Source organism: Psittacula echo, assembly GCF_963264785.1.
Source record: "Psittacula echo genome assembly, chromosome: 1".
In the NCBI taxonomy this organism is placed as follows: domain Eukaryota; kingdom Metazoa; phylum Chordata; class Aves; order Psittaciformes; family Psittacidae; genus Psittacula; species Psittacula echo.
The window spans coordinates 160501908-160514106 of record NC_137735.1 but is presented as its reverse complement, the minus strand read 5'-3'; the positions used below and the strand labels follow the sequence as shown (position 1 = coordinate 160514106).

General features: G+C 40.8%; 1 protein-coding gene across 1 annotated transcript in view; it reads left to right on the top strand.

The window, feature by feature from the left end:
* The window catches only part of CTTNBP2 (cortactin binding protein 2), a gene marked incomplete at both ends in the record, with an annotated part of 86328 nt that extends 81412 nt beyond the window's left edge, over nt 1–4916 (top strand). The window contains 2 exons of the mRNA XM_080635781.1: nt 1549–1650; nt 4671–4916. Coding sequence (XP_080491907.1) covers nt 1549–1650; nt 4671–4916 — 348 coding nt within the window. The remainder of the gene's footprint in view (nt 1–1548; nt 1651–4670) is intronic.
* Between the last annotated feature and the right edge of the window lie 7283 nt (nt 4917–12199).

Here is a 12199-nt window from a genome sequence, read left to right as displayed (position 1 = left end):
AAAACATCGGCTTTATCAGTATTATTCCCAGGTCTAAAGTCAAAACACAGTGCTGCACCAGTAGAAAAAATGACTGCTACTGCTAAACCAGGACAGAAAAAAAAAAAGAAAAAATTCATTTTCTTTAACAGTGGCAGAAGAAGGTGAGGGATGCTTGCAAAGCTCAGGTTTGGGGCTGTGTTCCATACTGGAATGGATTGTGGGTGGTTATGGGAAGCCTGTTGGAGCAGAGGGTGAAGTCATGGATCTCTCTCATTTTTCCTTATACAGTAAAAGCATCCAGCTCTCCCTGTAGGTGTAGCTGTTTCTTCTTTTCCTTTTTATCTCCTAGCACAGCAGAAGTGGATGGCTATGACAGCCAGTTGTGTTAACACCAGTGCAGCTGTTCTGTATCTTTTGAAACACAGATGGAGTCAGTCTTCAGCTATTGTCCAGTTAGACTGTGCATTACATCCTGTAGGATCTCCCTGAACAGCAGTTTCATTAGTTTTGCTTTATTAAGTATTCTGTTTATCCTTAGAAGTCAACCAAGTTTTTATTAAAAAAAGAAATACTGTGTTTGGGAAGATTTTTCAACCTATTTAATGAGATCCTTTATTATAGTGTTTTGTTTGGGGTTGGTTGTTTAAAGTATTTACAGTACTTGCATGAGTCACATGTGCCAAGCTGGCAAGCTCATCTCTAGTCAGTTAGCAGGGATTTACCATAGCCATCCTTGAAAGAATGGGATGTGCTGAAAGAAATGGTAACCAATTGAAAATTGTGTTTAATAACATTTAAAATGTAATTGCTTGTTGTTTACAATTCAAGGAAATATGGGTTAGATAAGGAAGGAGATAGATGTCACTGTCTTTTGTTCAGTTTCCTCACCATGGGTGGAACCATCCATGGCTGGAATTTCTGTTGTTAATTCGCCAGCTGCCTAGTGGAGTCTTACAGAAGTGAGGGTTGCTGTTGCATGTTTTCTTTGTGTGATGTAATTTCAGGCTGCCATCAAAGTAAGTACTTGTACCTACTCTCTGATTTGTCCTTTCACTCAAATATGTTTCTGCTGCCTCTGTTATGTTTGGATTGAGAACTTTTGCAGTTGCTGAGTTGAATCAGAACAGCTTGCCCCAGGATAAAATACCCAGTTTTCAGTGAAGACAGAAGGCTGATAAGACTTTCTGTGTTGATGGTCACAGGGGCTGATGGAAAAAAATAGGCAAAACACATAGCAGGAGGAATAGAAAAAGATCATTCCTTTCTGTGATGTTCCTGGGGCTAGATAAAATTCAATGGGAAACTACCCTTAAGCTCTGCTGAATAGTATTGCTCTGGAAATGTACGTTTCACTTTCCTCTAGTAACAGTTGATGTGAAATCTCTCCCTTTATTTCCTACAAATGCACTCAAGAGTAAAGGGAAAATATTTTAAATGTTCTTTGGATATTTATGCATTGTATTGCACAGAAACCATATGAAAATAAAGACTGTAAAATTTGGCAAATTGAAGCATAATCTCTGCTGTGAATAACTAAAAAAATCACCATTTTCCTCTCCTTTTTAGATTGCAGATTCTAAGGATGAGCTAATGATGTTCGGTAACTCCCAGAACAATCCCGTGTTTTCAGCAAGTGGTACTAACCCAAATAAAACAACAGCACAAAAGGTAAGTGTAATGATTTTTATAGTTGGATAGAGAAAGTGTCTTGAGTTTCTTCAAAATTTGAATTCCTGATTGGATCCAAAGAATTTGTGTTCCAGGGCCCTGTTTATTGCTAGAATAAACTGTCATGATTCTTAGGAAACTTGCTAGACGTACCATGCCAAGCCTCTTCCATGTGTCTTAATAGAAACTAAAGATTCATTAAACAATGGATGTATTTGCTTCAGTTTTCATATTTACATAAAGCCATCTCCCTAGGCCAAGTATTGTTGACATTACTTTGTATGTTATTTGGATCAGATTTTAAGAGAAATAAAACCTGGGTTCATTGTTCACCCTCCAGCACCCACAGTTAATGTTAGACAGTAAGTTTGCAAAAGCGTAAAACTTTTCACAATTCTTCATGTAAAATTGCTGGCTCGTGGTTCATTTTTGTACCTTTATTTATTTTGTAGTGGTCACCCAAATATTTATTATTTCAAACCACTGTTTTCCAAAGTGTTGTTATCTAAGTAGAATTGAGCTGCTCTGGTGTAAAAGCTCTGATCTCAGGGGTAGAAATTTTGAGAAGAGATGGTATTACCAGAGTTTGTGAAGAGTGGCATTTATTTTTTTTAAGGGTATTCAGTTTCTTTTTCTACCTCGCTATTTGTTGTAATATATTTATTTTGCCATCTTATTTATGAGAACCAAAAAAGAAACCCTATGTTGTAAGTTGGGTGATACTGGGAATCTAAACAAACTGAATGTCTAAATGTAAACAAACTTCAGAGCAGTTTCAGAATGGGAGGATAAGCTGAATACTACTGGAAGGCCTAACAGGTCCTGGCATTGTCTTTTCAGAAACTGAAATAATTAATTGCGGGTGCTAACATCCCTGCTAAATCTGAAGATGAAATTACATCCTATTTAGTTTTCATTCTTTGGATAATAAAGCAATAATTACGCTTTCTCTGTTACATTTTTTTTTCTTTTCTTTCTGGCTGCCTGTGGTTTGGAACATTAAGAGAGCCTCTGTGCACACAGCTCAGTTGACCTGAGCCAGAGCAGAAGCTGTTGCCTGTGTTCCCTCTCTAGGCCCTCTATGTTCCCTCGAAACGGGTTCTGTAGAGTCCAGTCCAGCCACTTTTATCTTACTGACACATTGTTTTCTAGAGATATTCCATTTTTTCTGCAGGTACAGTGAAGTAGCCTTGAAAACAGCTTAACTTGCAGACCTAAGCATTAAAAAAGCTAAAGTTGGATGAGATGCCCCACCACCCTTACCATTGTATTTTTTCATGCACATACATTCAAAATGTTGGGATATATTCTGTAATTTTACTTAAAATCCAGGGAACAGTCTTTGCTAACAGAAAAAGTTTTGACATTGCAGATCCACGTTTAGATATACTGGTTTTGAATATTTCTTTAAATATTAATTTTAGACATTCCAAATCAGAGCTCCACATAGTGGTCATGCCTGGATCAGTTGGTGAGCCAGGTGACCTATCCATTCCTACCATAAATATTTCCTAGTGATTTTTTTCTCTTTTGCAGTGCCTTTTAAGAGTGTAAGGCATAACTGTTGACTTTGGAGGCAGACAGGCTTGGCTACCTTTGAGTTTTTTGAAGAACTTAGTCGAAAGATTTCATACAGAATAAAAAAAAAAATAATTTCCCATATCTTTGTGGGCAAATGTTGGCCAAAATGAAGGAAAGCCAAGCCAACTTTTTGTGAGAGGGGAAAGAGATCTAATAGATCTAATCTAGATCTGTTCTGGATTTAGTCATTACTACAACAAATTTCTCAGCAATCTGGAAGAGCACAGTCTCAGTTTGCAAGCAAAAGTGAAACTTTTTAGAGGCAGTTTGTAACAATGATAAACACTCAGCTGCAAGAACTGGTGTCCGAAAAAGTCTGCAATTAGAAAAGCCTTGCTTTCTGAAAGTAAATAGAGTTCTGCAGGTAACAAAAGCAATACTGCAGGAACAGAGGTCTTACCAACAGCAAAGAGACAAATTACTTCAAAGGGCAACATACCCATAATTATTCTTTTTTAGTTGGCTGGAATAAGAAATGCTTTCAAGGACTTGAAGGGGAAAGAGAAAACTGGTAAGAGATGCAAAATCTTTGATCCAGAATACAAAAAAAATTATGGAATCAGGCATTAATAAGGAATATGTGGCGATGAGTAGTCTGTTTTCATGACAGCAACCTTTACATGAAGATCAGTAGCTGATGGTAATGGTGAAAATAAACTTTCTGATATTGCTGCCCAGAAGGTGATTGGGATTCAGCTGATGCCAACAGTCCCAATTCCCCTTTCCTGTCAGTGGAAAGGTAGGCATCTCATAAAAGATGTAAGTTAGTGACCATCATAAAATGGCCTAACTAACGTCTTTCTCTTTGACTATAAAGGAACAACCAGTGACAATGTACCTGGCTTTGGCACTTTCAGGTATCTAAATTTGGGCAGGGCAAATATGGTCCCGTTGTTAAGACTGTAGCTACTTAGCACAAATAATTAAAATGTAACTACCATTTCAGCTTCCATTCTCGAAATGTTGGCCTTTGTCAGAATTATTTTGTCGTTATTTATGGCCTTGCTGGTACAAAAATGAGTATCTTTATTCAAGCTGTAATGCTGAATATTTTGCTCATAACTACCTAAATTTCCGTTTTTCCCTTTTAGCTGTGTCTGCAGCTGTCATTTTTTCCACACTAATGGAAGGAAGTACATGCATTTTTTATTTTGGCACTTCTAAAACTGACACAGCTGAGAATCAAATCTAAGTTTTTTTTCTCAGTGAGAAACACCCCATTGACCTATTTTGGTATTTGAAGGTGTTGATGATAGTTCCTTTCAGTCAAAGAAGCAAAAAAGAGCCATAGTTTCTTCACCAGGTAGTAAGATGCTGTCATATTAAACTGCAAAAGGTTGTAAATAACATGGGTTCTATAGGGCTGGTAGGGTTGGTTGGTTGTTTTTCAACCAATAGCAATAATTATTTATACAGAAAATGTTTTTTTTTGGTCACAGGATGGAACGCGTCCTCTCAGCAGCAGTCGAACTGTGGAAAGCAGCAACAGTAAATCAAAGACAGAGTTGGGTGTTTCAAGAGTTAAATCTTTTCTTCCTGTTCCTAGAAGTAAAGTCACCCAGCCTTCTCAGAATACTAAAAAAAGCAGCAGCAGTAATACAAGGCAAATAGAGGCAGATAACACCACAAAACGAGAGATCTGGAATTTGCACAAAAAAGAACCAATAGAAAAATCTAATAAATAAACCTGCCTACCATACTATTTTCTGTGTTCATATAAGCTCTATCGCAAAGAACCAAGTATTCAAATATGTAAATATTTTTTTAAAATAAACTGTTTCCCTGTAATGTAAAGTTTGTACAGGACCACAGTTTTATTTCTGTGTAAATCAGCTAGAAATTATATTGATTTAAACTTCAGAAATGGGCAGTTTTGCCACTTTCAAAGATGTTTGGTTTTTTTTTTTTCTTCTTTTATTGCAACAATTACTCATTTAACTGATAATATTCAGGGGTATTACCAGAGGATTCTGTTTGTGTATATACTGTACATAAATATATTCTATTAAGTTCACGTGTTAAACTGCATTCAGATGAGTTGCACAATATGTACAGCAATGGCTTAATGCTATTGTACATGCATTTTAAAGACGTGTTTTTATCTTCACTTATTGAAAACTTAATGGAATGTGGCAATAACTAAAATGATTGGAAATGCAGATCAATTACTTTCAGCTACGAGCCATACTGAATACTTTGATTTCCCCATCCTCTGCCTGCTAAATTGTGATTTTGTTTCTCCCAATCTTTTCTTCATCTAAAGTGTCATGGATTTCCGTTATAACTTTCATCTTTTAAAAAAGGAAAGAGATTGAGAAATTAAAATGCAATAAGTTATTTTTCTCAGACTCTTATTCTTTGATAAAACTGAAGACAATGTGATCATTTATTAACTTAGCTTTTCTTGTATACTGTAAACTTTTATATACTTCATTAGTGTTTTAAAAGTATCTGAGAAATAATAGTGTTTTACAGAAACAGACTTTACTGAAAAGGAATTTGAGCGCAAGCTTAACTACGGTATTATCAGAGATAATGTAGTAGCGATAACTTGAGTTACTATGTAATTATCAATTTCTATTGTGGATTTAAGATGTAATTGCTGTGGAATTAATTATACTTGAGTTGCAGTTAAAATTAAAGTCTTTATCATTTTCCCCCCACTACAGAGGTAGCTCGTGTTCCCAGGAGAGGGAGAGTTTCTATGAAGGGTGTATTTCCCCAGTCTCTCTTTACGGTCACTAGTTGCATACCTGTGAATGGTAGTGATGTGGAAACGCTCGTGTCTAGGTCCTGGTTTATGGTAGGCAGAGGAAAGTGTGGAGTTTTCCAAAGATCAGACTTGGGTGCCTGCCAATGGGCCGCCCAGGGATGGTTTTAAGAGCTGTGGACAGTAGCATGGTCATGCCTATAACTTCCAAAGTAGCATTTTTCTCAGATTAAGCCTGGAAGAGGAAAGGATTACTGAACTGTTTCCTAACGCTTCACCTTTGTATGTAGAACAGTCATCCCAAGCTCATGTCAATAAAATTTTTGTACTGCATATTGTCTTTCTGTCTCTTAGTTTGGATGTGTGTTATCTCTATACGTATAGAGTGTTAGAAGCTTATTTCTGTAATCATTTCCCACACAATATATTTAGAAAGTACCTTATTATTCAGTAACCACTGTTTTATTAAAACTGTAATTTGTTTTGTGATAGTAACAAAGACAAATACTGGTGATTTCTCTAGAGGTTGATTTTTTTTCCCTTTTCTTCCCCCCCCCCCCCCCCCCCCCTCCCCCCAGTAATTTAATGCTGAAAAATGAGCTGCTGCTTTTGCAGTTGGTTCTCAGCAGAGTAAGTCAGCTGCAAACCGCTGCAGGTCAGAGCAGAGCAATGCATCTCAGCAACCAGGATCCCTGAACCAGTGCGAGCAGAAAACATTTTTTGTAGGGATCACGCAACTGCAACATCAATATTTGTAATAACAATAAATACTTTTTTTTAAAAAAAAAATATAGCCATAAAGAAAAGAAAAATCCTGGCATGCTTCTAAGCTAGGTTTGTCCTACATTGAAAATACACCTTGGAAATGTCAGACCTCATTTAAATCACGACTTAGCAGTGTGTTCCTGTGTGGGAAGATCTTGGGCACAGTGTCCTAAAGCACATTTTGAGATGTATTTTAAGACTCTGCATATTGTCTGTGAGAATCAAAAGTCGCCTTTGCTGTGCTTTGAGTGAATATATGCAGAGGAGAGAATAACTTTCTGTTCATGCTTGAAAGTTAGGTCTCTCGCTAAATTTAGCATTGCCTTTCAATGCCCCTGTTAGCCTTGCTTTTTAGCCTGCTGTCCCAATCTCCCTCCATCTGCATCTTTTACTTGGTTAACCTTTATCTGCTAACACGTTGTCTGTCTGTTCAGCACATCTGTGATCTTCATACATCTTCAGTCACACGCTATTTTTCAGTCACCTAACTGAATCTAATCTTCTATAGTAATTGTGAAGCTCTCTTCTTAGGCGGTATCAGTTCCTGCCCTCAAAAGGTGAATGCCATATAGCCATACAGTAGTTTGCATCTGAACACACTGGCTTCTCTGCTTGTTTATCGTTTGGATTGTGATAGATCATGCAGAAGTGAGGCAAGGCTCTGGTCGTGCACTCAGGGTTTCACTTCAGGTTCTTCCTGCAATGCCACAGACAGTGCTCCTCATACATGGCTTGTAATACTGACCACTCATTTTGGGTTAGAGTACTGCGTATGGCTCATCTGGCTCTGGGGCCCCCAACATAAGAAGGACATGGACCTGTTGGAGTGAGTCCAGAAGAGGGACACAAAGATGCTCAGAGGGCTGTAACACCTCTCCTATGAAGACAGGCTGAGAGAGTTGGGCTTGTTCAGTGTGGAGCAGAGAAGGCTCTGAGGAGACATAGAACACCTTCCAGTACCAAAAGGGGCCTACAAGAAAGCTGGAGAGGGACTTTTTACAAGGGCATGTAGGGATAAGACAAGGGGGAATGGCTTTAAACTGAAAGCGGGAGGATTTACATTGGATATTAGAAAGAAATTCTTTAGTATGAGGGTGCTGAGGTGCTGGCACAGGTTGCCCAGAGAAACAGTGGCTGTGCCATCCCCAGAAGTGTTCAAGGCCAGGTTGGATGGGGCTTTGAGCAACGTGGTCTAGTGTGAGGTGACCCTGCCCATGGCAGGGAGGTTGGACTGGATGATCTTTAAGGTTTCTTCCAACCCAAACCATTCTATGGGTCTATGAAAATCTTTCTTCATTCCTTCCTGTGTTGTCAGCAGAGAGGTTTTAAATGAGCTCTCTATGGTGAGTCATGCTGCTCCACGCTGCACTCCACTCCCATCTATAACCCTCTTCCCATATCTTTAAAAGGGGTGAGGTAAGTGAAGAGGGAGATACCCTGCCTATGTGGAGTATCCCCTCAGGAAGTGTAGGGAAGCTTCTAAGGTTGCACTCATTCCATAGGCCACTAGGTCAGTGAAAGACAATAACTACACTACACTCCTTATACACAGCTCAATCCTCTCAGCCAGACAAACAAGAAAGATCATTCTCTTCCACCAGTGACCTTGGTAAATCCTAAACGTTCCAGGTCTCAAAGTCCTGAAAATAAAAGTTTTCAGCACATCTCCTCAGAGTTCTTATTTCATGGCAAAGAATGGAATATGTTCCTTAAAAGAATGAGTCCATCAGACAATATTTGCCTTTGTTACTGAGTTGCTGAGCATGAGCTCTACAACAAAAAGGGTGAAGAAGCTTGCTGCATCATTCAACAAACTCAGAAGGCCTGAATTACTGAGGCATGTTCCTTCCCATAATACAGCTCAACAGATATGCAAAACAAATCAAAACCCTCCAGCTTCCCTGTAAAACCGGAGCAGCAGCAGAGTCTCCACAGGTGGAAGATACTTGTGGAAGGACCCAATTTGGAGAAAGGATGAGGGACCACTTTCTTGGTGCTAACTACAGCTAAAGTGACGTTTACAATGTGCAAAGCGTAATTAAGAGACCAGGATTACAAAGTGGGCTGATCTTCAGAAACTGGAAGTCAAAGCAACCGTTGGTGGCAGTACAAGGTGTGCTTGTACTGGGCTGTAGCAAAAGCAGACGCGGGGGGCAGAGGTTTGCTTTTGTGTAGTTATGGTATTGGAAAGAAAGGACTTTGAATTCTAAGGATTTGGAGGAACAGAAGAAAGACGAGAAGAGGGGAAAGGCTTCCTCCACACAGTGGTGGTCCAACTGTAGTTTGACTGATACTAGCTCAAAAGGAGCTGGGGTGCATTCCCCTGTGTCCTGCCATGCAGCCCAGGCTTAGGAGAAAGCAGTGCCCCGGTAACTGGCAGGTCCAGTTGGTGTCACCTTCCTTTTCTGGATACAGAGGCTGCAGGGAGCTCACCAGCTCATCACAGACACAGCAGCAGCAGTTGTAGGCCCCTGAACATACCAGAGTGACAGAAATTCAGTTTTACAAAGTATGTTTAAAAGGTTTGTGGAGAAGAATCGAAGAAAACCCGTCCATACGTTAAACTTTGGTCCCATGAGAAACAACCTGTTGAGAAAGAAGAGAAAATAACAGGCAATAAAGTTTGATGTCCCTTGAAAACCTCCATCTACGTTTACAGGGATTTTGGTTTGAGACTGAAGTGCTTCCTGGTGAATAAAATTAGTAGTAATAGTTTATCCTTAGAATAGGAAATTGGTTTTGGAGAGCACAAGGGTTTGCAAAGGAAATGTGTTACTGTATTGCACTGCACATTGTTTAATTTGCAGGACTTTTAAGCAGCAATTTATTGTCCATTAATGAACAATTGTTCAGTTATAAAGTGTTGGGGTTTTTTTCCCCAAACGTTAAATCATAGCCAAGTGATGGTAGAGCTAAAACACCAAATCTGTGTCAGGAAGAGGAGACAAAAATTGGCAGAATACTCTTTTAGATGAAGTAAACAAAATGCAGAACAAATTACATAGTTCTGACCTACAACAACTATGGCAATTCAGAATGAAGGTGAGGAAATGTTTATAAGGCACCTTTTCCAGGAGCTGCCACGTTTCAGAGAAACAGCTCAAACCAGCTGCTTGGACAGGGCAGAATTCCAGAAGTGTGGGGACCATCAGGTGTTCAGCAACTCTGATGCTAGGTAACAGGCTGAGGCTTGTGGAAATGGAGGGGACAGATCTTAGGAAAGACCTGGGAAACAGATATTTAATGAGTAAAATATGGGTAAGATGACAGTCAAGCAACTGTGAAAGCAAAACTGGTTTTTAGAAGAGCGGACTTGTTTGCCTCCAGTGAGATCCAGAGCAGTTCCCCCTAGTGCTGATGATCGAGCTGTTTTGTGCAGTTACTTTGCATGTGAACTTTACAAAGACAACCAAGTGTGCACAGCTCAGGCGTGGCTCTCGGCCTTGCTGCCCAAAGAGCTTCTCAGGGCTGCATTCGCCGTTTGCACCCTTCTCCCATCTCCTCAGTACTGAAGGAGAGCTACACATCCTCTGCAGAGTAATTTCACTCTTTACAGCTTTTTTCAGTTTCTTCCTAGCAGGCTGAAAATTAAATCATCACGTGTAGTACTAGAGTCATCATGCTCTTCTCTTCAGCCATACATTGTACACACACACACCTTCTAATAGTAGAAGTATGTTTTTTTTAATAGCAAAGTCCTTTGGGAGAAGGGATTTTTTTTTACATACAGGGTTTTCTTTCAATCAAAAGTATATGAAGTGAAGCTCATGAAAAGAAAAAATCTCTTAAGTAATGCTCATCCAGTGTTCATGAAGGTCATTGTTTGTTCCTTCCACTGCGCCTGGGTTATAGCCTCATTTTCTGTTCTTTTGTTTTTCCCTTTTGCCCCCTCATGCTCCATTTTCCCCCACGAACAGCATGTGCAACCTCCCAGTTAACTTCAGGCAAACAGCCCTGGGAGCTGTTATCCCACCAACAGCAAGTACAAGAACACTTGTTCTAAAAGGTAACGTGCTCCTCTTGACCCTGGTTGGGAAGCAGATGCTCTCCTCCTCCTCGTTATGGAGGCTGGTACCAACTTGCCTCCTGTTCCAGCCTGAATGCTGAAGTAGCTGAAGTGGCATTTCTGGCCTAAAAGAAACAGCACGTTCCTCTTCTGCCTTTTCCCACTTAGAGGGCAGAGAGAGGAATTCCTGCAGCCCTAACTTGAGCCCTTTGGGACAGGCAGCAGGGTGTTGGCAGGCGGATGCTGACGGCAGGAGCCACTGTGATGCACGCTGTGCTGCAGGGCAGGGACCATCAGCTCACTGACTTATTTTTGCCTTCAAAGCACTCCTTTGAGTGTTCGCATCAGCAGCTTCCACACATCCTGCCTACTGCGTGCTCCTGCTGTATTTACCTCTTCCCTCCTTGAAATGTCTCCCAGTCCGCTTGGTCCAAGTGGCCACCTCCTCACTCCCTTTAACAATGACCCCCCCAAATTAACACTACTGACTGTGCAAGCTTTGAAGCGCGCACTGAGCCTCATGCCACCGTGGTTCTCTTCCGCTCATCTTTATGTATCATCTTGTTTATTTGGATAATAAACTCTCCCACATGGTATGTCTGCAGCTCTGAGTAATATCCTGATAAAGGAGGGATCCTTGGCATTCCTCCTGGGGCTTGGCTGTGCCGCAGCTGCCCCAGCCTCCTGGCCAGGCGTGGCCATGTGTGCTGTAAAGACTTGTGTAAACGGAGAGCTGGCTGTGTGAGGAAAGCCATACACAGCATGAGGTGAACAGTTTGGGTGTAGGGAGAATGGAGATGGGGTTCAAAAGTGATGCTCCTTCAGTATACAGTTTGTTTTCAGTTGTTATAAAGGCCAAAGCATCCAGAGCTCAGTGGCAGAGAAACAGTGACATGGCAAAACTGAGACCCAAAGGTATGCAGAGCACTCTGTGAGCAAGAGGCATCATTTCATGGAAAACATAACAGCAAGATGTTCATGCAGACAGAAAGGAGAGAGCCAGGTAAGTGCTAGAAGATAGCAAGAACAGCAGTACAGTATGAAGGACTGAGCGGGGAGGAAATCAGACAGAAAGAAAAATTGTATTTGCAGAGGAAATATGCAGAAACTATGTAATGTGGGACAGAAATAGAGGAAAACCCGGGTGGGACAGGGTGAGCAGCTGCTCCAGAGTGAGCTCTGGAGTGCCTGCAGGCTCAGCCTGTGCCCTTGGTGGCTCTTGTGCAGAGCCCAGCTGTAATGCCTGGTGCCCAGCCTCGTGGGACACTGTCACAGGCTGGGGCAGAGCCGCTGTTCCCACCTGATACCTAGAAGCGTTTATTTATTTTCAAGCTTTCCATGCATTGCTCTTCACAGGTTCAGGGCCCAAGCGCTGTGAAAGATAAAAACCTCATCTGCGAGTGCTGCACCGTTGCAAAGCATTTGAGTGGCGGTGCTGCTGACTAGCGGTGGTAGCGGTGCCTTAAAACGGCTCTTTCTGGAGCCCT